At 39.9% G+C, this 25,422-nt stretch overlaps 1 protein-coding gene across 3 annotated transcripts in view; it reads left to right on the top strand.

Annotated features, from left to right (window-relative positions):
• DTWD2 (DTW domain containing 2) overlaps positions 1–13,363 on the top strand; it is an 82,938-nt gene extending 69,575 nt beyond the window's left edge. For all 3 annotated transcript variants that reach the window (XM_048503692.1, XM_048503691.1, XM_048503690.1), the window contains exons 6-7: positions 7,137–7,265; positions 12,748–13,363. In XM_048503692.1, the coding sequence (XP_048359649.1) occupies positions 7,137–7,265; positions 12,748–12,918 (300 nt within the window). In that variant the 3' untranslated portion in view covers positions 12,919–13,363. The remainder of the gene's footprint in view (positions 1–7,136; positions 7,266–12,747) is intronic.
• The last annotated feature ends 12,059 nt before the right edge of the window (positions 13,364–25,422 follow it).

Genomic DNA, 25,422 nt, shown 5'->3' with positions numbered 1-25,422 from the left:
TGGCTTTGTTAGAGCCTCTGGTATTAGACCAAGTCACACTTCCTTGTGATTGTCTCTTGCCATTTGTTCCCGAATTTCGCATTCCAAAGGACTGATCTCTGGTTACAGACATGTGACCACGTCCTTCTGGCTGCGTTGCCCTGGTAACCTCATGGAAATTTGACTGCCTCGAGTGGTTAATTACCCTTTGTTTCGGGCTGGTCAAGAAAGCAAAGTTTTCTCTTGCTGACTGGCTTTCCTGAAGTTCTAATGTGCGACTTAAGCTGATCTCAGAGGATAATCTAGATGCAGCTTGATCAAATGTCATGGTCTTATCACGTTCCAACTCAGATATAATCGATTTAAATGAAGATGGCATTGTTAGAAATAAGGCAGACGTTTTAGCACTCTCAGTTAGGGGTTCTTTCGCGTTTGCTAATTTAGTAAAAAGGTCTTCAACTTTTGTCAGATGGGTGAGGAAATCCTCCCCTTCTCTATACCGTAGACTATAGAGACCTGCTCGTAAGGTATGGACAGAAGCCCAGGGGCTGTCGCCAAATAGGTCTTGTATTTTTTTCAGCATGGCCTTGGCAGTTTTTAAATGACGAATATGTGATAACGCGGTATTACTCACAGACAAGGAGATCAGGTGTCTCGCCCTTGCGTCAATCCGGATCCATTTCTGTAACGCGGCTCGGGTTTGATCAGAGTTCCCTTCTGGGGGTTGATCCTGCTTAGAGACCTCCAGATAATCTTCTGCGTCCAGTGCTAATGTAATGCGATCTCTCCATTCCAAATAATTGTCCCGTGTCAAAATCAAAAGAGAATACTTTCCGTTGTAACTTGCCATTGTGATCCAAAGAAGGTGATGCAAAAAGCAGTGATGCAAAAAGCCCTCCGGCAAACCCCTCTTCAGAGTTCCGGGGAAAAACAAACAAAAGTTAACTACTTAGTGTCAAGTTCCTCTCTCATTCAAAAGCTCCAAAACTTCAAAATGTGCTTTCTCAAAGGTGCTCCCGTTAGCATGTGCATACACTCAAAACTTAAAAGCAAAAACACGGTTAGTGCCCAAAAACAGCTGAGGCAAAAATTAACCTCTTTAAATGCTGGGGCCCATTAACCTGTTGGAGGAACCACACCTGGTGCGTGTGTATCCCTTGAAAAGTAGCAGAGTGCACAGAGGCTAAAACACAGGGAAGCTTACCTGGGTACAAACACGTGGTTGAGCTTGCTAGAGAGAACTTCAGACACAAAAGAAAGTCAGAGTCATTTGTAGTTTCTAGTCTAATAAAAGGAGTATTTATTAGTGAACTCCATTCTGGATAGAAAGGTGTAGAGATAGGTTCACTATCTAGTCTAATCTAGCTGGATGGAGGCGGATGCGTAGGAGACACATCCTCTCCCTAGGCATGGTGAAAGTAGAGTAATGGAGAGGGTCCGAGAAGAAGGCGGAAGCAAGGGAGGAAGTCCCTAAGAATATCAGTCTACATCAAAGGGATAGACTCAGCATGATAGAGTAAAGGTGACAAATTCCTAAGTCCCTATCTAGCCACTAGCTCGCTAGTGAAAACCCCCCTCTGCAGGATGAGGCAGGAAACAGCGTACAGTCCCTTTCTTCCAACAACAGGAATTGGCATATTCCCTTGAGTATACTTAGTGTACCTGAGTATACTTATCATTTATTTCAGTCATTTTTGTGTCTGATGCCTTTTTAAATTTACTTTGTGACCTTTTTTAGAACAACAATTCCACCTATTCAGTAAATAATGGAGGTATATTGTAAATGACTATGACACTAAAATGAGAAGTAAAAGCAATTCAGGAGAAAAAGTAAAGACTCTTTTTGTGTTTTAGAGACTCCATTAATGTCAGCAAAGCATGGGTGGGTTAATTCTAGCCTTGACGCCTGTGGTTTTAGCAGCTGTCTGAAAATATGTTGGTTTGTCATCCTGTTGAGACAGGGGGAGAACTTAAAGTATGGAAATCAAATTTCTCCACTACTGTGGTGATGTCCCCCATGGTACTATACTTTAGAAGCTATATTCAGTATTTTTTAATTAGAATAACTAAGCTTTTTAAAACGGCACAAAGATGTGTATGATACAAGCATTTAGTAAAAAACATGCAGTATTAGTTTTTAAATGAAGTTGTACAAATAGGCTACAATGCATGGTCAATGCTGGTAGTACTTCATCAGTTTTTTTGTAATTTGTCCACGTGTCATGATAGTCTGTCTTCATTCATATGCATGTTCACCAAAATTCCTTGTATTGATTTCAGCCAATTCTTCCCATTTATCTTAGTGATAACAAATAAATTCTACCTCCCACCACCCAAAATTTGGCAATTTGGCAATTTTCAATCTTTAAGCACTTCTTATCCTTTCCAGTTAAGTTTCATTCATAAGCTGAGATTTCTGTTTAACCCATCTTATTATAGATAAGTTGCTATGAAAGTGTTGCCTACACACTTGCTCTTTCATACTTAAACATCTATTCAGTACTATAAAATAATAATTTTAAGAAATGGAGGTGTAGGTAATTAGACTCTAAAGAGCATCTGAGCTCAGATATTGCCTTTTCCTGTCAACATTTCTGATATCTACAGTTAATTAAAGTTAACTAGCTGTGGCAATATGCATAATTACATTTTCTTTCTTCATTGCATGACCCTGAGATCCTTATTCTGCTCAATGCCTGCATTTCCTTGCAGTACTTCCCTTGTCCATTAATTATTAAAAGAATAGCACTTGATAAAATATTGATCTGTTGCCTGACATTCATTTCTGGAAATATATATATTTGCAGAGCAAGAAGAGAATATGAGGAGCCTTTCCAATAGCTTGCCTTCCACTTTTCTGTTGCATGAAAGAAAACGTGAAACATTTAAATTCTTTTTTCTAGCTATTAATTATGCATTTCATGAATACATCATCTATTTGGTATACTTGCTTTCAATAATGTGCTTTTATATAAATATTTATGTATTTTTTTTTATTGGATTTCTTATACCGCCCACCTCTATAGGGCTCTGGGCGGTGTAAATATATGAAAATTTAATTATACAAAATCCAATTACAAACATAAAAACAGTTTAAATTAATAAATTAATAAATACAGTACAAAAATAGATAGCAAGATAGTAATCCAATTTGTATCACAAGGGTAGACATGGTGGCATAGCAGCATCAGATTATACACAGTTTGCCCACCAATTGACGTTTAGAGCCATTGGAAATATATAGATGTCTTTTAAAATGAGGTCATTTAATGCCCTACAAAATATACTTAACCTGAATCATTTAGCAATTCTTGGGAGCCTATTTATACACATGATGGTTCTGTCATGGAATAAGTGTTTTTAGAAAAGGGATAAGGTCCAGGGTATTGCATATTTAAACCTAGGGGAGCCAGTGGCGTAGCACCAAGAGGGAGGGGGTGCATGGCGCACTGGGCACTCACTGGTGCAGAGGTGTGGCGAGGGCGTGGCGGGGATGCAGGGCGCACACGTGCCCCGGGCGCAGCTCCCCTTTGCTCCGGCCCTGAGGGCAGCATGCAGCTATGATGTATACCTTTCCAGTAACTGCACTTCAGAGGAACATAGCATACAAAGATATTGTCATCATGGAACAGATTATGCATCAATACTGAATTTCTAGGACAGAGATGAAACAGCAGCAACAACAATAATAACAATTAGCATTTGTATTACTTCTTTGAATGTTCAAAGTGCTTTGAATAATCTTCATGTAAACATTGCAAAAATTTTGCAAGGTGTTATTGTTGCTCCCATGATTATAGATGGCTGGCTGAAGGAGAGTATAAAAATATTTTCTGAGAAATGTTAAAGAGATTTCACATTCAAGTGTTTTTATTTTGCCTCTCTCCACTAGCATTTCCAGCTCAGAGTAGAAAATGAAAGTATGATTAAAGCAAAGTCTTCAATAAGAAATACAACCCTGTATATTCTGAAGGAATTTTTAAAAATTAATTATCTATATTAATGTAGTTGAAAAGGGAAAGGAACCCTACCTTCAGCACAGGTACAAAATCTAAATGGGGGTCTTTGGAATATGTAATGGTCATCTTTTGAACGTTGCAAACTTCTGAGATTTGCGTTCCAAGAGTGGCATTTCTAGTCTTAACTATGATAGTCTTCGTTCAGCAACAACCATCACATTAGGACTATGGTTGTTTTGTGGTATATGCTTCAGCTGTACACCTCAGAATAATGTGCCCTTCATGCAAGTCTCCTAAAATAATAAGTATCTTGTGGCTTCATGTGCTTATTGATAATATTACCGGTACCTCTACTGTACATAGAATCTGAAAATAATACTGCCTGTTGATTCTTATAAAGAAATAGATTTAATAATGTGATTAATATTCTCTGCATTGATAACAATGCATTGATAACAAACATTTAGGAAAATGGATTAAACATAGATGAAAATTTAATGAAAATCTGTCATAATAATTGTTGAAAGATTTGATCCCACATACCAACATGGAGTAAAGGGTATTGCATGGAACTTTCTTATCTTTTCAATCCTCTGCAGGGCAGTGAGCCCCCCACCCCCGCCTGCTGCCAATTTGGCTTTATGAGATCAAGAGCTATCGAGAAGGGGAAAGTGAAAAATGAGGGTCTGCAGGAGGAGTCTGTAGAAATCTTGCTTCTGCTAACAGAACTGCCATTCTACTGACACTTAAAATGGCACTTTTGACAGAGCGGCATCTTGAAAATGAACTCATAGAGTTGGAAAACTGAAAAAGAATTTTTTTGCCTAACTTCTATAAGCACTTTCAATTGCTTATGCTATGTAATGCAAGTATGATTATATACGCATATGCAAGCATGAGAATATTAAAAAGATCAGAAAGATTCGTGAAACTGATTTCACTTTTTGTAGCTATCTGTTCCCGACATTTGCATGGCAGCAGTTCCCTGTAGAATATGAAAACATGGAGCTCTTAAAATGTCACTTTAAATTAAAGCCAAGATGTTTGAAATGGCTAACTTATTTATGTTCTCAATGTAAATTTCAGTAGTGAGGCTCTCTTAAGCTTTCTTTTTCTGTCAAAAAGATAGCTGGTAGAACTTTGTTAAGCAGAAAGCATCTCCAGAGTATTAAAACTAGAGAAATTTTTTTCCTGGGTACCCTCAATACATACAATCCTAGAAGATTTCAAAAGGTAGTGGTGTTTTAGCATGCGCTGTTGTTGTTGTTTTTTAAATTCAGCCATATTGATATTGTCTGCATTATTTCTGTCTCTACTACCCCTCACCCCCCTGTAGGGAAGGGCAGCTTTTGGTTTGCTGGATTTCCTGTAACTGTATTCCATTTTGAAATCATATGTTCATGTTTTTCTGGTTTTAGTATAAACTCTTTTTAGATATTTTCCATTGAACTCTTCTGAACATAATTGTGACAAAAGAAAGGAAAATACTTTAATTATAAGACAACTTATTCAAAATCAGTCCAAATCTATTTACATATTTAATGGCTTTCAGTTGGAAGATACTTTTTATCACAAATGCTTCATTGGGTTATGAGTAGGGGAAAAGTTTGTAAGAAGTTACTGATATTCTTTTAACCCTATTACTCTTGCCTCTTGCAGAATAATAAATTGTGTATTTCTAAGAGATATTTGGTTCTCAGATCTCTGGAACAAGCTTGCAAATAGTTGGCAACAGCCTCTCCCCTCCTCTTCATTTTGGTTGCCTCTCTGTGAACATCTGGTCCCCCTGCTCCTTCATCTTTTGCTGATACTTCTGCTAACTGAACTTGTAAAGAATATAGCAGTGTTGGCCAAGCTACATAAATACCCATTGTTGAAAGCAAAGTGAGGCAGATAATTTCTGTTTGTGATGCTTTTTCTATACTTTTTTCCACATAAAGATCCAAGGGCAACTGTGAATTAATACACCACCACTTTTTGGGACCTTCTTTTAAAGCTTGCCACAAATAAATGTGAAGATATTTCCGCCAGTATGCTCTTCCCAATATAATAATGTAGAAAATAAAGCCTGTAAATATTAAATCCATAATATATATAGATAGCGATATATATGAATTCAGACTTTTATCCTTAACATAAACATCAAAATTCAGGCTGGAAAGTAGATTTGCATTGATTTCTGTAGCTTTCTCACATGAAGCTGCTTTGCCATTTTTTGTGCTGTTAAATAAATTAATCCCTTGCAAGAAAATCTACCCTCTAAAGGCAAAATGCATATTGCCCAAATATTCCCCTCAAATCCATGATGTAACAGATATGGCATAGGATGCAGGTAGGGTCTAAAGCAATGGTTCAGAGACAACGGATGACTGATTCCTTTCTGCCCATCAATGACAGTGGGGAGGACTTCTGGTGAGAAGGATGGGGAAACTATGTTGTCCTGTTAGATTAATCTTTGTTTAAAATAATGTGATCAAAACATAAGATCTTCCCCTTGAGGTTGTATAAGAGACTGGTTAAAAGTCAGTAGTTTTGTATATTACACATCAGTCTCACCCACTCTCATCACTTTTATGTAAGTTCTCTGAAGTGAGTATTTGTGTGTGTGTGTGTGTGTGTGTGAAGTCACAGCTGACTTGTGATGACCCCATAGGTTTCCAAGGTAAGAGACACTCAGAGATGGTTTGTCATTGCATGCCTCCACATCACAACTCCAGTAGTTACTGTATAAATCATTTGAGAACATTACTAGCAGATAAATGTAAGATAAGGAACTTCGAGTGTAATGAATTGCTAATCAAAACATAAAATCATGGCATATCTCCACCATGCACTGGAGGCTGGCTGAGGTTGGTCTTGCCCCCCAAGATGGGCCTGGGCAATGGAGGACACTTCCAGGATGAGTGCTGCAGAATCACATGGCACCCGGCCACTCAGATAAGTTGCCCCACTGCCGGAACATTTCTCCTTGCGCTGGCAGAATGGGAACTCAATGGGAACACCGGCTCCATAGGGGGATTTGTCGTCCCCCCTGGAATTGGGCTGTCCAACTTTGTTTTTGTTTTTGTATTTGGGAAAGAGAATTATGTTGTTAAATTTGTTAAAATTTAAAATTTGTTAGATATTGTTAAGGTATTTCAAATACTGAGACTGTAATACAGTTAATTTCTGTAACTTGTAGTCACTGATGTTTTTCAGGTGCAACTGAGAACTAGCCTTTCAAGTCAATATGTTATTCGTACACAGCCCACAAATGCATGCCTGTCCACGCTTGAATGTGCAGCTAATGCTCTTGCGATCATGGAAAAAAATAATGATATTAAAGAGGTAAGTAATTTTATGTCCTTTAATTTTTTTTAATGGAATCTTATGGTGAGAGCTGTGCTGTTTCACTATGTATTTATTGGTCAAGGGCCAATAAATAAGGAGATAGTTATTAAATAAGGAGATAGTTACACAATATTTGGCCCTTGACCAATACTGCAAATTGCAGTGTGTTCACTTCAGATATCTAACAGACCGGAGGAGCAATGTACTAATTAATTTCTTGCACTGTCCTAAATCGTAGCTACAGAGTGCCTTTTCAGTTCTTCTTTATCACGGCCCATCTCAATCTATCCATATACTAGAGTTTTAGAAAGCTGTACTATCAGGGCTGTTTTGTTTCTTTCTATCTGTAAGACCAAAGGGTTGAGCTGGAGATTTGCTGTGAAACCAATTATGTTTGCTTTCATAAATAACTGAATTATATCATAGTTCTTTCATGATAATCAGTGAGTAGTGAAAATCTAAGATGTTATTTTAAAGGATCAAAGTACTACAAAGCAAGAATAAATTTATTTATTTATTTATAATTGATTTTGTATACCGCCTCTCCCCCGAAGGGCTCTGAGCGGTTAACAACACAATAAAACAATTACATTAAAACCCACTTAAAACAGCAATTAACAAAATTACTTTGTTGTCCAGCATAAAACTTCATAAACCCACCCTGGGAAAAAACAGAACAAGGGAGCGGAGGGCCCCCATAAGTATTAAGGGGCCCAGAGTGTAAAGGGGAGGGGAAAGGGGCGCACATCAGCGGCCAGCCCCCCCCCCAAAAGCCCGGTGGAATAATTTGGTCTTACAGGCCCTGCAGAACTCTCCAAGATCCCGCAGGGCCCAGATAGCTGGTGGTAAGGTGTTCCACCAGGCAAGGGCCAGGGCTGTAAAGGCCCTGGCCCGGGTAGAGGCCAGCCGCACCATCGAGGGGCTAGGGATCACCAGCAAGTTGGCCTCTGATGAACGTAGAGGCCATGCAGGGACATATGGGGTAAGACGGTCCCGAAGATGTCTTGTACAACTTTAGTTATATCATCCACATCATAATTAACCAGATGTACTGCAAACTGTCTATTGTTGCATATTCTATAATTTTTTCATCTGTGATTCGGATTGAATGTTCACCATCTGATCTATGTAGCATTGATAACACTTAAGGCAGCTTAGGAAAAATGTGGAATATATGTGATTTCAAAATAATGCATTTACTATTGATCTCAATAAATGTGAAATAGTGAACAATGTTGTGTTTCTTTGAAAAATCAGTACAATGATGGCAAATTTAGATATAATACAGAATTAGCAGTGACTTAAGACAGAAAAAAGAACATTTTGTCTTAATTCAATATAGCATCTTATTGCTTAACAATTCAGCTGATTGCAGATACTTAAGTATTTGGGATAGGAATGTCAAATGCAAACAAAAAGAACCCATCAGAAACATAAAATTTAAAACTGTATATATTTCAATCAAGGAATTTTTTTATTTAGAACCGTATATATTTCAATCAAGGAAATGTTTTACTTCTGCATTAACAAACATACAATTATATATAATACAGAAGATAATATAGGTAATACTAGTAGATTGAAGTGTAAATGGCTGGTGGCTGGGTTATAAGGTACAGGGAGAGCATCAAACACACATCTAGCATTTTGGTTCTAAATAATCTTGTTTGGAAGTTATGTGGCTTTCATTAGGTACCATTTCCCAGCAAAAATCTCAGAATTTAAACTAAATATGTTTCTCTATGTTAACCTCATGGATTTAGTCTATGATCCTGAATCTATTTTGAAATCTATTTATAAACCTATCTATAGACCACACTGAAGTCAGTCAGAACGTTTTTCTAAGTATGTGTGTTTTGCCTGATATATTGTCCTGTTGAAATAGTAATTTGAGTTAAATGGGACAAAATAGGCTTAAGTCAAAGTACTTCAGGTTAACTTGGTGGAATATATATTTCACAGCAAGTGCTGATTAACAGACTCAAAATATGGCTGGCTGTGTTCCAATAGATGGAAATATACCGTATACTGAATTTATTCCCTTGATTATTTCATCTTCTGACCGAAGCTGTACCTTCCCCCGATATCAAATGGTTTTCCTTAAGTGTAGTAACTTTTCATATTCAACACAAGGTTGTTGGAGTTTGATTAAGCATTTACCTTCTTCCTTAGAAACTGTAATACATAAATAGGTTAATAAACAGGTTAAATGGTTCGTCTACAGTCAGAAGATATCAGTGGTGAACTTTGAAGTCTTAAAGGCACTGCCAATCCAATTTCAAGCAAGTAATTAATAGTCCTACATGGAAATAATTCCTGCATGAGTTACTCTGCTGAGATGACCTAAGCAACCCTTGAAGCAAGCTTGAAGATTAAAATGTATTTGTAAACTCATTGCATTGACTTAAAGCATTCCTCTAGCTTTCAAATGTGACCCATTAGGTTATTTCAATCTACTAATCAGCTTAGAACTGTCAAGTGTCATTACAAGAATTTGGAACATGACAGCTTTTGGAGTTAATAGGTCAAAAACAACAATTAGACATTAGCCTTTGCATGGCAGGGGATCCTACTGGTCTGTGATGGAGGACATTACTAGGGCTGATTCTGCATGGGCCAAAAACAACAGTGTGTAAACAGTGTGAAAATGGTGTAAAAGGGTCCCGTGCGGAATCAGCCTAAGGTTTGCAAATGTCTTCGGTACACTTTGCCTTTGCAACTAATGCTTGAAATGCCGCGTCATCTTTAACACTTCAAAAATTCATTATGAGGCAGATTCTTTAGGATTCTGTGAAAACTGCTTGAAGACTATTTTAACTTAAGTCCATGGGACTTGGTGATAAAACCCTATTTTAACTTAAGTCCATGGGACTTGGTGATAAAACCCTATTGTTGTGTATACATACACAACAAGAAGTTGTATCAAGCCCACTCTTCAAATTACTTTCATACATTAGAAAAGTGAAGGATAATAAATTCTGCAGTGGAAAATGTGGGACAAATTGTGGTCACTTCCATTTGCCATTTACTTGAAGTAGAGGGCAGGAAGCATACTGCAATTCTGCTAGTGAGGGTAAACATCTGCATTTAGCCAACTTGTGTACAATTGTCTGCAGAATCAGGAATGATGCTTTTCAAGAGTTCTACTGGTCCAGTTTTATTTATTTTTAACGTCCCTTTTATATTGAGGCTCAAGGTTGATGACAAGATAGAAAAAATAGTTGTCAGGCAGAATAAGGTATGCAACAAATAATTCAATAGAAGTAGGATTACATTTCTTAATACAGAAATGCAGTTCTGTGTACATAGACTCTATGCAATCAGGAAACACATCCTGTTTATATGCATCTTTTTTTTCCAGGAGGTTGAGAATGCACAGGGGAAGGGGTAGGGTATGGACTGATACATGTAACCTACTCCCTCCCCCCATCATCCATTCAAAATAATGTGTGTGTAGCTATTATAAGGGCAATTAAGAAACTCCAGAAATGTTTTGCATCTAAACTTTCCTGAGCACCACTACTTGTGTAACAGGTGCCTTCCTGCAAATCAAAAACAGAAAAATGAGAATTATGAAAATAAGAGGCAGCCCTCTGAAATTTGGAGCTGCCTCAAAATAACCTTGTACATGAGAACTCTAGTATTAGATTGGATTCAGGCAGTCCAATCCAGATGTGGGGGGAGCTGACCAGCCACTGGTACAGGCTAGCCGAAACCATTTGCCCTGCTGGTCTGCATAGGTGATGCTTACGCTGGCTGGGAAGGCAAATAGGGAGGTGGGAGGGCGTCACAAAGCTATGCTGAACTTGGTTCTGGCCATTTGCCCTTCTTCCTCAGGCTGGGCAACCTGCTTCTGCCCGGTCAGCCTATCAGGAGCTGCCTGGGGCAGGACTGTAGGCAGGTAGCAGTCCAGAGCCCTCATGATGCAAGGCTTGCTCTCAGGGCCAGCCAGCATGAGTTAAGCCATGGCTTACCTGCAAAAGGCTCACTTTGCCTCATGGCTTCCTCCCACCCAGGACTCCTTCTCTATTTGGTTTGTTGGTGTTGTGTCTGGAGCTACTGTTTGTTTATTGTTGCTGTTTCTTTTGTCACATCTGTTTTGGCAGTATGAGCATGGATACCAATTAGTTCATTGCCTTGTGTCACTATATATACAGTCCATGTTTCTTAGGCTTGGCTGGCCTCAGATTTTTTAGTATGAGCATGGAGCCAGATTCATTGGGGGGCGATCAGCCTGCATGCCCATTTTCCTCAGCTTGGGGATCCCCTTAAGGGATTTTGGGAACATGCCCAGCTCAGGGGCTGTTCGGATGCCCTCAGTCCAAGTGGCAGGGGAGACCACATAGAAGCTGATGCCCAACTGGAATCCATCAACCTGCCATCACCACATGTTCTTTCCTCTTGCCAAGAAGAAGAGTTGGATTTATATCCTCTCTTTCTCTCCTATAGGAGACTCAAAGAGTCTTACAAACACCTTTCCCTTTCCTCATCACAACAACCCTGTGAGGTAGGTGAGCTGCAGCTAAGCAGAGTGGTATATCGGCCGAAAGGATGGTCACCTGATAACTAGGTCCATTGCTCCATGCAGTGCCAAGGCTGCTGTAGCCAATAAAGTTGTGCCAATTTTATTCCAGCAAGGTTGTCTGTCTTTCTTTGGGATTCAGGGGATTCATGGTAGTTGCTGCCCCCTCTATTTCCTACTCCCCTCTTACATGCTAGCCTTGAAATAAGAACCCCAGCAAAGTAGATGTTTGTTGCATTTCTGTAACCTGTAGGGATTGGTCAGTTGCACTTCTTGACTCATACTAATTCAGGAAAGTCAGAGCATGAAAAAACAGAGATTGGAATAGGGTTCTGTAACTTTTTAAAAACAGTTTCATTGGAATTATTTCACTTTTCTTCTAATATCCAAAGTTTACTTGAGAATCCCTGGTACCTTTTTTAGACATATGATATGATGTGGTCAGCACATATAACAAGAGACCTGCTGGATCAAACCAATGGCCTATCTAATTCTTAGTAAACGCAGTACTCCAGAGAGTCCAAAGCCTTCCACTAGCAGATTTAAAAGGTATACTGCCTCTGAACATGGAAGTATTGTTTAGCCATAATGGTTAATTTTCATTTGTAGACCTGTCATTTGTTAACCTTTTTAAGTCCATCTAATCTAATTCCCATCACTGCATCAGAAAGTTTCACACGTTAATTATATAAAGCACTTCTTTATTTTATTTATTTATTTTTATTTATTTATTGGATTTATATCCTGCCCAATTTCCGAAGGGCTCTGGGCAGGTTACAACAAGCTTATAACATTAAAATGTGGCATTAAAATTTTCAAGAAATCTATTCTGGAATCCAGGTATGTAGGTTCAGAATTAGATATAAATTTTGTGAAACAACAATCTGAAATAAAGTCCAGTGGAAATATTATCTGAGACCTCTATATAAGTATATTCTTTCTGTTTTTCTTCTACAGACTATACTACGGCCTCTTCAAGCTTTGTGCTCTTTCCAGCTTCAGCATGGTGCCCAAATTCATCACAGCAAAGAACATCTTCTTAAAAATGGTTTATATGACAAACCTATGCCAAAAAATAAACGCAAACTCAGGAGAATGGAACTCTTAGTTAATAATGTTAAAATTTAGTGATGTCATGTAGTCATAATAAAGACTTTTAAAATTCCTTTTACCTAATGAAGTGAAGTTTGGTATGAGTTTAATCCAAACAGCCATTTCTTTAATAAAGGACCAAATTTAGTTCAAGCATTATAGAAAAAAAAAACCAGAACAGAATGCTTATTGTGTTAGGAGATAAAGTAGGGCCTTTGTTTCCCCAGTTTATCATACTGTGGTCTCTAACTGTGGACTTCTTTGATTTTTCTTATGGAAAGGTTTTGGCATTGCTGAATGAAGTACAAAGATTTTTTATAAGGCAATGGTAAGGATTCAGTAACTCAATTTATAAGAATGTGGAATACTGGACTGCAAATTTCTTCATTTCCCACTGGAAGTATATTCATACTGCCAACAGTATGCCAAAGAATCCAGGACTTCTACTTTACTTATAAAATATTAAAGTGTTTTAAACAGATAGTGTTTTGTCCTAGAGTTTGTTTTTCTGCCTGTTATAAAATAAGTATAGAGTTGATAGAATGGTAAACAGCTCAATCCAAAGGTGGGGGACAAATTGGCTTGGGGAGGCAGTGTGAGCGCTATGAAAGGCTTGCTGGTGGCCCAGGGTTTTTTGCGGGGGAGGGGATTCTCTCTCCCTGCGCAGCTAGAAAGCCCTCTAGAGGTGGCAGGGCAGCATAGCAGCGGTGCCAATCCCAGCCACCAAGGGTTCTGGATTGGGCGGAAAGACTCTGACTATATCAAACAAGTGGCACAATTCAAGAGATTGTGAATAGCAAATGGAAAGATTTTGGGTGCTGTGTGGTTTCCGGGCTGTATGGCCGTGTTCTAGCAGCATTCTCTCCTGACGTTTCGCCTGCATCTGTGGCTGGCATCTTCAGATGCATCTTCGCCACAGATGCAGGCGAAACGTCAGGAGAGAATGCTGCTAGAACACGGCCATACAGCCCGGAAACCACACAGCACCCAAGTGATTCCGGCCGTGAAAGCCTTCGACAATAAATGGAAAGATATTTGCAGAACTCTTTTCTGACAATAAAATGTTTATGTGCTTGGGGTTGCTAGATCACAGTCATGATTTTTTTTAGTCACTATATAAAACAAGCATTAGTATTCTGAGCTCTTGTGTAGAGGGAGGACTCATTCTTTCGCATAAATTTATAACTATTGTAGCAGAAATTGAAGATGTGATAGAAGTTGGAAAAGAACATCAGCACGGAATAATGTGTGGTGTGTTTTGTCTAGATAAAGAAATGGAATCAGTGTTATTGAGAACACAAGTTGACAGTAAAAATTGCTGATGCTGACTTAGGACATTTCCACTGAAGATGTATCCAGGCTGAAGTAGTTCCCATGAAAGCACTAGCAATTATTCTTCATAACAAACAACATCCTCATATTGATGGAGGCAGGTCTCATTTCCTTTGCTTGATTTTGCCTTATTTCAGACTCAGTAATATAACTGTGTATAACTGTGAAGGTTATCTTCACTACCAGGAAGGCTCAATGTTTTATTTAATGAAAGCGTTCTTTAAGGAGTGAGGGAAAATCCCAAATTCAAAAATAATTTAAATGGTCTTGGTATTAATGATCAAAGAAGCTTTTCATTTATAATCTTATAATGAGTACTTCTTATTCAGACGGAAGTAATGTTCTATGTATATAAAAGAATCCTATTTTGCACTGTTTGTAAAGTTTAACATAGTAAACTAATTTATTTCTTCAGAGTTACTTAGAAGTAAATTTTATATGATTTGATAATTTGGAACTCAACTTTTTTTTGTAGAACTCTGTAATTTAGTAGTGGTATTGATTATTTTGTCACAGACTGTAACTGGATTTTCTTCATTTTACATAAGATTTTGAAGATTCTGACAGACATTTCTTGGTGTGTAGTAGAAGTGAAGAATACTTATTTCTGCCATTTTCATAAAAATATACAAGCTTACAACCCTGCTTTGTCTTGTGTCTCCACAATTATCTTTTCTGTACAAGGTTCTTTTTAAATTTACCAGATAAGATCCAAATGTTGAGATCAGATTCAGTCCAGTATTTAGACTTACAGATGTGAGTATTAACAGCAAGGAATCAAACTGATATTTATTTTATTGCTCAAATAAAACAGCATACAATTCTGATTCACATAACTGAAATGTGCTATTCCATTCTATTTTAAATGCAGGGTTAAATTGCTTTATGTTACAAAATTCTTATTTTGCATTATTTTAGTAAACTTTTTTACAATTGTTCTTATTTTGTCTCCATGCTGCTTGTGAATTTAAAAAAGCAGAAATCACATCACTTTCCCCGTAACCCCCTCTTCACACTATTCCCGCTTTCCCTTCTTCTGGCAACCCCCATGCATTCTCCTCTTTCCCTATTTCATTCTCTCCTGTCAGCCATTCTTTCATCTGCCTCCTATTTTCATCTGTATTTATACTTCTTTTATACCCTGCCTTTCTCCACAGTGGGAACTACATCATTCTATCCTTTTTATCCTCACAACCACCCTATGAGGTAGGTTAGGCTGGAAGTATGTGACTGGTCCAAATCACCCAGTGAGCATCCACAACAAGATGGGAATTTGAACCTAGATTTCACAAATCCTATTCTGAAACTCTAATACTAGTTTTCATTGGATGGCTGCTGTTGAAGAATAGTAAGCTGCCAGGCCTAGTAGAGTCATGCAAGCAAGGTCACCAAGAGCTTTCTTCCAGTCCTAATGTTGCCAACCTACAGGTAGGACCCGGAGATTCTCCAGAATTACAGCTGAACTCTAGACAACAGGAATCTGCCCTCCTGGAGAAAATGGCTACTCTTGAAGATTGGCTCTTTGGCATTATATTCATCATCATTATCATTATCATCATTTAGCCTTTATTTGGCATAAACAGTATAAAATCACATCTAAATCGCATCAAAATACAAACTTGCAACATATAACAAATGAAGTTGATTCATGCATACTGTTGCTTATGGGATATTTCCAGCAGAAAGTTCGCAGCCGTTTTACAGAATGTAGCTACAGAATTATTTAGTAAGAACAATAGTCTGCTTAGTTCATCCAGCTTGCTAGGTATCATAGAAAGCAACCTAGAGTATTTGACTGTATCATCTGACCAATCCAGATCAGAGAAGAGTTTTTTCACTCGCTCGTTTCAATGTTTTCCCTTCTGCCATACTACGAGGTAGATATAACAATCTAGAAATGTGCAAAAGGGTGTGTTCATGTGGTGCAAATCAATTAGAAACATTAACTCACCAATTATTCCGTTGTCCTAAATCGGCAAGTATTAGAGTCAAATACTCTAGGTTGCATCATATTCAGCTGATACCTCTCCCTCCCCAGACTTTGTCCTCCTCAGACTTTACCACAAAATCTCTAGCAGTTTCCAAATCTGGAACTGGCAACCCTAGCCAGGCCTAACCCTGTACCTGCTAGACTCAGGATTTCAGCATTTGTTTGATAATGTGTCTTTCCTTTAAAGTCTTTAAGTGTCACACATGAAGGGTAGAATCAGCAATCTGGATTTCTAGTTACCCATCAGAGAGGGAAGGGTTTTTTAATTCATAAGGTTCCTAAGACTCTCAAGAGTGTTTTGCTCATGACTCCTCTAGAGATATGTCACTGCCCCAATCACCTATGGCACCTATTTGTTTATGATATACTCAGTTTAAATGAATACTCCCACAAATGGTTGTACGGAGCAAATTGCCAAGCTGCCACAATAAGCTTGAGATTGATATTGAGAATATGAATAGAATGACATTTGAAAGAATAAAACAGATAGCTAGACTCAAGATGTAGCAAATCCAGGGAGCCAGAATTACATCAAGCATAAACAATATGACTGAGAAAAAATTACTGGTGAATTACCAATGACTTTTTTGTGTGTCAAGTGGTCAGCTTGTGTTTCTCATGGATGATCTAACACTAACCACTATACAATACTGGAGAATCGTGCATGCCAGTCAAATCTTCAAACTCTTCACTTTATTCTCAATCCATCTCTCTCTGTCTCTTTCTCTGTCTCTCTCTCTCTGTATGTGGCTAAATATCTATATATTCAGGTTTTGACAGTCTTGTTCTCTTCTACAGTCAAATCACTATTCTGGCACAAACCAAGTTGAAAGTAATAGGGCTTATTCTAAATGAATAATTTGACCACCATTGTTTTCCTAGAAAATATAGTTTTTCTCATTAGTTTACACTGCTACTGATCTCTGGAGAAAACCATCAGTCACAAAACCATGGTATATGTGTGTGCCACACTGAGTGAGGAAAATTAATGATCCTTCTAAAGTGAATATATTTGATTAACATGAGTTCAAGAGAGGAAATAAACTATGTTGACAGAATTTTCCTGTAGAGTGGTTGTTCTTGTTGTGTTGATGATTTCTATGTGAAAATGTCTTATGTATAATTTAGGGAAGGCAGAAGCAAGTGCCTGAGTGGCCAATGGCTCCAATGAGAAAATCATGTTGGAACCAAAACATCGCATGTAAAATGCATGATGGACTTAATGCTTATATTTAAATTTTAATTGGTTTGGTCTCATAAGGTAGGCAGAGGTACAGTTGGTTCATATACTCCAACATAACTTTGGTATGCTAGCTATTAGAGCTGTCATAAGTAATGAGTTATAAAAGGGAGCCTCATTATTTAACTTGAAGTGGTGAAAAGCAAAAAAGCATAACATCAAAATAAAGAGAAAATAAATCCTAATTTTCAATGTTAAGATAATTTTTTAAAATCAATACCTTTTGAAATCAACAAATTTGTTTTCTAATATATGCAGTACTGTCAAACAAACAAATAAATAAATAACCCTGCATATCTCATAGAATCCTGTACACTCCAGAACAGGGGTAGGGAACCTGTGGCTCGAGAGCCGCATGCGGCTCTTCTGCCCTTGCACTGCGGCTCCACGAGCCGAGCCGCCAGCCGCATCCTTGCCTGCCCTGCAGGCAGCAGGGCAGGCGCACCAACTGCCCACGGCCAGCTGGGCCACACCGTGGGCTTCCCCTCTCGCCCACCCTGTTGGAGCGGGGCGGGCACTTTCCTGGCAGTCGGCGAGGCCGCGCCACGGGCCTCCCCTCTCGCCCGCCCCGTTGGAGTGGGGCGGGTGTTTTCCCGGCGGCCGGTGAGGTCGAGTCACCAGCTTTATCCTTGCCTGCCCTGCAGGCAGCAGGGTGGGCGCACCAACTGCCCGCGGCCGGCTGGGCCACGCCGTGGGCTTCCCCTCTCGCCCACCTCGTTGAAGCGGGGCAGGTGCTTTCCTGGCAGCCGGCAAGGCTGAGCTGCTGGCCCCAACCTTGCCCGCCCTGCAGGCAGCAGGGCAGATGCATCCATGCGCTTCTCAGAATGAGCGGAGTAAAAGGTAAAAAAACCCAATATATACAGTGTTATCTTTATTTCAAATGTCAAAAATTATTTGCGGCTCCAAGTGTTTTTTTTCCCGTGGAAAACGGGTCCAAATAGCTCTTTGAGTGTTAAAGGTTCCCTACCCCTGCTCCAGAAGGTTCTGAGGCCTGTTGGGCTTCATCAGTGCCCTGTTTAAGCCAAAAGTGTGCCAGTGAACAGCACTTGAGGAATCTGAGCTTCTTTTAAGATTAGACACAGTGAAGGTCAGAGTTTTAAAAGAGGTTAGAGTAAAGATAGTGTTCTGACTTACTCTTAACAGGCCTGGTTCAGATACAGGCATACACAAAAATCCTAGTCACATAGGGTTATATCAAATTATTCAATTCATGATAAGAGGTACACCTCAACAGTGTCTTGGGTTTGCACGTGAAAATGATGAGGCAGCAGGACTTCCCGGTCATGTGGGGGGCTGATTTTGCGCCCCCCACGTGACCAGAAGAATGGGGCCCGGGTAGATACGCCACTGCTGGCCTACATTGCAGAAATAATATTTTTGGTTAAGACCAGTAACTATTCCCCTACATTCCTGCCCATATCTATGACTGTACCCTGATGTGAAGTTTGATCAGTGTGATTTCTACCCCAATTTCAACCTGACCATATGTGGCTTCTATATGCAGTTATTGGATATGAAGGAATCTGTCATAGTTGGTTATAGTTATGATGTTGTTTAGGTTCATATTCTCTACTGTTCTGCCTGAATTACATTTTAGAATTGACTTGCCCTCTCTCCAACTTTACAGGAGTCATGAGGAAAACAAGGAAAAAACCCCCAATAAACTTTATTGAATTTCTTGTATAAGAGTATAAGGTTGTTAAGCAAAAAGGTAGAAATAATTTACAAGTAGAACACATAGCATTCTGCTGGGCTCATTCAACTATAATGTTCACTTACCAACCAGTTTTATTCTTGAGGAAATGTTGGCCTTTTCACAAACTTAGGAATCCTCCACTGTAAGCTCCTTCTAGAAATTCCAGTTCTTTAGCTGGCTTTTCACTAAGTCATAAGAACAAGCCTGCTGGATCAGACCAGAGTCCATCTAGTCCAGCACTCTGCTACTCGCAGTGGCCCACCAGATGCCTTTGGGAGCTCACATGCAGGATGTGAAAGCAATGGGCTGCTGCTGCTGCTGCTGCTGCTACTGAGCACCTGGTCTGCTAAGGCATTTGCAATCTCAGATCAAGGAGGATCAAGGAGGTTCTAACATGCATGCAGTCTCCTTTCCAAAGTATTCACTAAAATTAGCCTGCCTACTCTGAAATAACAGTGTCATGAGAAAAGATCCCTCTAGTCTGCCTTTGGTTATCCGTCACAATGACTTTCTAATCTGATCTTGCCTATTGTGCAGCAATCAGGGCGTTAGGTAGTGATATGTGAATTTTCTGAAGTTCAAACAGTAAATGGCTCACCAAGTATAAGCAGCATTAAATACTGGGAAAAATAATTTCTTATTAGGACTTCTACATGTAAGTATATACGTTGGCTCTCCCAGTAATGCATTTATTTCCTCCCCCCATCCCCATCACAGCAGCAGTTGCAGGGGCTTTCCCATCCACCTGCCTACTTCTTCCCTATTACAGCAGCAGTGGCTCTTCTAGTCACATATACATTTCATCTCAGTAGTGGGGGCTTTCCCAGCAACTTTTCTGCTTCTTCCCCACTCATAGCAGTGGCAACAGTTCTCCCAGCCACCTGCCCACCAAGCCCATAGCCAGAAAAATTTTATTGGGCAAATGAGTTTATCAGGGTTGCCATTCATCACTATTTACTATATTTATAGACCCATTTTTTACTTGAGACTCAAAGTGAATTACGTGGTCTAAAACAATATAATCAAATAGTATGAAAGATCCCTTAAGCACTACAATAGGAGTAGGGTTACAAACATTCAAAAAGTGCAAAAAAAAGTATCAGATACGATATGTCAAGCAATGCAGGAAAATGAATCACAAAAAAATGAAAACAAAGCCCAGTGGCTGAGAATGGCAGCAAGTTTTGCACTTCCTCATCTCTCGCCTGTTCCCTCTACACTGATCCAGGACTGGGAGGGGCCGATTTTTTTCCCTTTGTACCCTGTCTTTAAGCCCACAATTCACTTCCATTTCATCGCCATTTTTTAAAGGGGGGAGAGAGGCCAAATGAAAAGATGGGAGAAAGGTTGGACTGTCAATTAGGTGGGGCTTTGGCTGATTCAAACAAGCAGGGAAATGGGCCCTCAAGTGCTGAATTTGCAAGTGGGAGGGTGCAGGTATGGGGGGTGTATAGGGGTGTGTGGAATGGTGAAGTGGCCGCTTGGCCTGACCTCAGCTGCAGGAGTGTTTTGTTGTGCCTCTACGTGAGAAATCCCCTGGTGCTTTGAATGCCCACTTTGGCTCCGGGGAGAGAATTCACTGACTCCACTTCAAAACCTGATCTCCAAAAGCAGACAGACTCTAGAGGTGCCTTTTTGTCCTAAAATTGGTTCACATTTCCCAGATTCAGAGAAGGCTGTCCTGGATTAGAATGGCCCCTACCACTTCCTGCTTTTGTCTTGGCCAGTCAGCCAGGCTGCTGGTGGCCACCAGGGTGCCCCTCACTCACCTGCCTTCCTGCACAGTGGGCCAGGTGGGCACTTCAGAGAGCAGTACTGGATTCCCTGGTTCAGAAAGACTGCTTCCCCATCTATCTTGCAGCTGAAGTCTGGCTTCTTGGGGCAGGCTAGCACTGGACTCATTACACTGCCTGGAGATGCCCCAGGTGCCCAGCCCCTGCTGCTTCCTGCTTTTGCCTCAGTCAGCTAGGTTGCTGGCCACTGCTAGGGTACCCCCTTGCTTGCCCGCTTGCCTTCCTGCATGGCAGGGTGGGAGGGCAGTTCTTGGAGCAGCGCTGGGTGCCCTGGGCTGGCCAGACAGGTGACAAGAAAAGCAGGTTACCCATCGTAGGAAATACCTCTCTCCAAGGGAGAAAGTGAGTGGTTTGTAAAAAGTATCTGAGGCCAAGCACAAGGAAATATCTGGTCTCCCTAGCCACCACTTGAAGCTGCTGTGCCTGCCCTGCTGACCCCTCCTGTGCACCGGTCCCCAGCAGAAACCAGAGTGGAGGGTGGATAGCTGGCAGTGATGGGTAGTTAACCAGTAGCCATAGTGGTGTTAGCAGCCCAAGGAGGAGGAGGCAGCTGGCAGTGGAAAAGCTCCAGCTCCTTACTCCTGGGTGGGGAAAAGGGAAGGAGGGGTCAGTAAAACACTCCTCACATGATCCCCTGAATTTGCATCCAAGGCTTGAGCCCCCCTGGAACCTCCTCACTCTGCCTATGGATTTACGTATCCACAGATCTTTCCACACTTGGTAAATAGATATATAAATAAACAGAGTGGTCACAAGCTGGCATCTGGGTACTGAAGATTAGGTTACCTTTAATGTATTCCCTAAAGCTGAAATGCTAAGAAGATTCCAGAGTGTAGAACTCCTTCATCATTATATTCTGCTGGAAGTATATGCAGGAAAGGTGCAATGCTTATCAACTTGTGAAACTCCTTTCTGAGTTTCTGATATTTGCTGATTTTTATTCATTAGTTATTTTAGCCGCATCTAGCAGCTGTGGGTCAAGCCTGGGAGTATTTAAGCAGAAACCCGTATAGCATTGGAATGAAAGTGCTATGGCAGCAATACTTGTCAGGAGGAAGCATTAACAAAATGTACAGGCATTCAAGTTGGAAAAAAGTTCATTTTTAAAGTTCATTAAAGCATCTTACAAAGTGTCAGCACAAAGCAGCATGTTTAATGGGGCCATACAAATCCTGGGCTCTGCTTAGTACAAGATTTAGAGGCTGCTCATCTCCCATTGTTCCTTTCCTGCCAGTAAATGTTTGTAACAATGGCAATTTATGAATATATCAACATCATGCTAGCGGCTAAATATAGGGTGATCACAACTCCCCTGCCACTTTTATTATACTTCTGCATAGTTTTATGTAATGTCATGTAGCATCAGTGTAATGCAAAAGGACAGATATTTGTTACCAGATATATTTCAAAATATAAATAACCTTGATCAGTAACAGCATAAATGCAACACAGGCAACAGCTTGATTGCATCATTGGTTAGCAAAAGGCATGATCAGAGAGGAGACAATTTCTACACAGTGGGCACAATATGGAGAAAGTGAAACATGCCTAAGGCCATTTGAACAACTGGACTTCAATGTTTACTGTGTGCTGAAGTTCTATGGTAGTATTTATGACTAAGGGAGAACAATGGGAAAAGAGCATTTTATATAGCAGTTAGCTTTGTTTTGTTTTAATTCTTTTCCTTAGGGTAAAAATGAAAGTTGACTTCATTTTTGTTAACTGAATGTATGTGAGACTCTGAAGATCTGACAGTAGAAGACTACATATCTAAACCCTGCAGGTGTAACTTAGGAAAAACATTGTGTGTGTGTGAAGTGCCTCGATGAGGGAAGTGAAACTTTTCCTTGAAAGAATTAGCCTGCTCTCAGGTTTCTTGGGCCTTCACTGATCCAGACAAAGGATTTGGGGGGCTCAGAAGTCTTTTTTTTTCAGGGCACTTCCCATTCCAAAGATCGCTGGTATTGGTTGTATTGGCCTGGTGTGAGATTCTGAGGAAACTGACCATTTGACTGATATACCAACAGCCTAAGCACACTGACAGATACCCTGCCAAGCATGCTGGAGGCAATAGCGAGTTGCGCCTTGGAGTTCCCCAGACTGCTGGTCTTGGGGGATTTCAACATCCATGTTGATGCTGTGCCTCTTCACAAACTATGGACTTGGTATTTTCCATGGCAGCTGTAGAACACTCCCAGTTTGTTTTAGGTATCACACATACAAAAGGCTGCATTCTGGATTTGATCTTTAGTATGGGATTGGATGTGGATCTGGCCTCTGTTGATAGAGTACTGTGGTCAGACCGCTTTGCCCTGAAGACAAAAGTATTCCAGGCCTTCTCTGCTTAAGCAGTGAGCAAATGGATTCCAGTTGGTTTCCAGCTCTGTGAGATCTGATTGCAAACTAGCATAGCTGTCTTTCTGAAGCCATTGGCATGATTGCTCTTTGCCTGCATTCCAAGTTAGTTCTATGGTATACTGTGGAAATATTATTTAGAGAAATTGGGTTTCTAACTTCCATTGTAGGGGGAAGGAAGGTGATTGTAAGGTTAAGCTTTTTTGGGTCTGGCCCTGGCCTGGTGGAATGTCCTGTCTAGTGAGACCAGGACCCTGTGAGATCTGCTACAATTTTACAGTCCTTGTAAGACTGAGTTGCTCCTGCAGGCCTAAGGTTGAGGATAGTGATGGGTCCATCTGATTTCTATCATCTACTCATTATTTCTTTTTTTGTTTTCCTAATACTGAGTTAGCTGTTTTTCCTTCTTTTCCTCTGTGATATTCCCATTGTTGGTCTTGAATATATTTTGGCTCCATCTAGAATTCTAGCATTGGAATTTGGATAATTTTAATTAAAATTATGTTCTTAACTGCCCTGAGCCAGACTTGTTGGGAAAGGATGGGCTAGAAATCTATTCCTGTTGCCTTTTACTCTTGCTTCTAATCTATCTTTAGTAATTTTAAGAATTTCATCAGTCACCCATCCATCTCAAAAACGATATCGAAGAGATAGAAAAAGTGCAGAGAAGGGCAATGAGGATGATTGAAGGATTGGAGCACCTTCCTTATGAGGAGAGGCTGCAGCGTTTGGGACTCTTTAGTTTGGAGAGGAGACGTCTGAGGTAAGATATGATTGAAGTCTATAAAATTATGCATAGGGTAGAAAATGTTGACAGAGAATTTTTTTTCTCTTTGTCATAATACTAAAACCAGGGGGCATTCATTGAAAATGCTGGGGGGAAGAATTAGGACTAATAAAAGGAAACACTTCTTTACGCAAAGTGTGATTGGTGTTTGGAATATGCTGCCACAGGAGGCAGTGATGGCCACTAACCTGGATAGCTTTAAAAGGGGCTTGGACAGATTTGTGGAGGAGAAGTTGATCCATGGCTACCAATCTTGCAAATGCCTTAGCAGACCAGGTGCTCGGGAGCAGCAGCAGCAGAAGGCCATTGCTTTCACTTCCTTCATGTGATTTCCCAAAAGCTTGTGGTGGGCCACTGCAAGTAGCAGAGTGCTGGACTAGATGGACTCTGGTCTGATCCAGCCGGCTCTTTCTTATGTTCTAAGGCTTTATTTTCTTTTTGCTAGTCTTTGTTCACTCTTTCTTGATAATAACACTGGTTTCAACCCATAGTTCTTCCTATTCACTTTCACTTGTATTTAGTAATACAAATCTATCCTTTACCTGGCCTTTAAACTCTTCAGGAATGCTGTTTAAATTGTATTTTGTCACTATGAATGTTTTGGTGTTTGTTTATCTATATTCTAATATTCAGCATTAACCGTTCATGATCTGTACCACAATGAGCTCCTGGTCTTGTTTTGCCAGAGAAAATAGAGATTCTCAATTTTTTGTTTTAGATTATGTAATCTATGTGATTTCTCTGTTGGCCCTTGGGGGTGGTAAATATTACCTGCTATAAATTGTCTGATAATGTTTACAATGAATTGACTCTGAGAGTATGAAGAATCATAATGAATTTGGCACCATGACTAGGTTTGTCATAACAGAGCCAAACCACAAGACAGGACTGCAGAAACAAAATCAGAAAGATGAGCACCTGTGGCTACTTCTGCAAAGTTTCCATAGAACATTCCAGAAAAATGGAGTTGTCTTGAAAGCATCTTTAGTCCATTTTTTCACAAAGCAAGGATAGTTTCTGGCTTCCCTTCTCAGTATTCTAGGTTTCTTCAATCCTTTTCTTTGTGGAAGTTTACTGATGGAAGAGACTTTCATCCTAGGTGGAAGAGGAGAGTCTGTCAGTCAGAATAAGGATGCTGGGATTGCAAAGGGAATATAAGGCTACCTCTCTAAAGGGAAGTAGGTTAACTCTCAAGAGAATTTAGTTACATTGACAAAGTTGGCTGTTCATATTGCAGATTTTTGAAGATTCTACTTTAATTCTTTTTATGTGTTACTACTGTTTTTCCTAGGTCTGAGTCCACCTACTTCAAGCTCTCTTCTACCACCTAATGTAAATGTTTTTAAA

Source organism: Sphaerodactylus townsendi, linkage group LG07 (assembly GCF_021028975.2).
Source record: "Sphaerodactylus townsendi isolate TG3544 linkage group LG07, MPM_Stown_v2.3, whole genome shotgun sequence".
NCBI lineage: Eukaryota > Metazoa > Chordata > Lepidosauria > Squamata > Sphaerodactylidae > Sphaerodactylus > Sphaerodactylus townsendi.
This window is presented reverse-complemented; position numbering and strand designations above follow the sequence as displayed.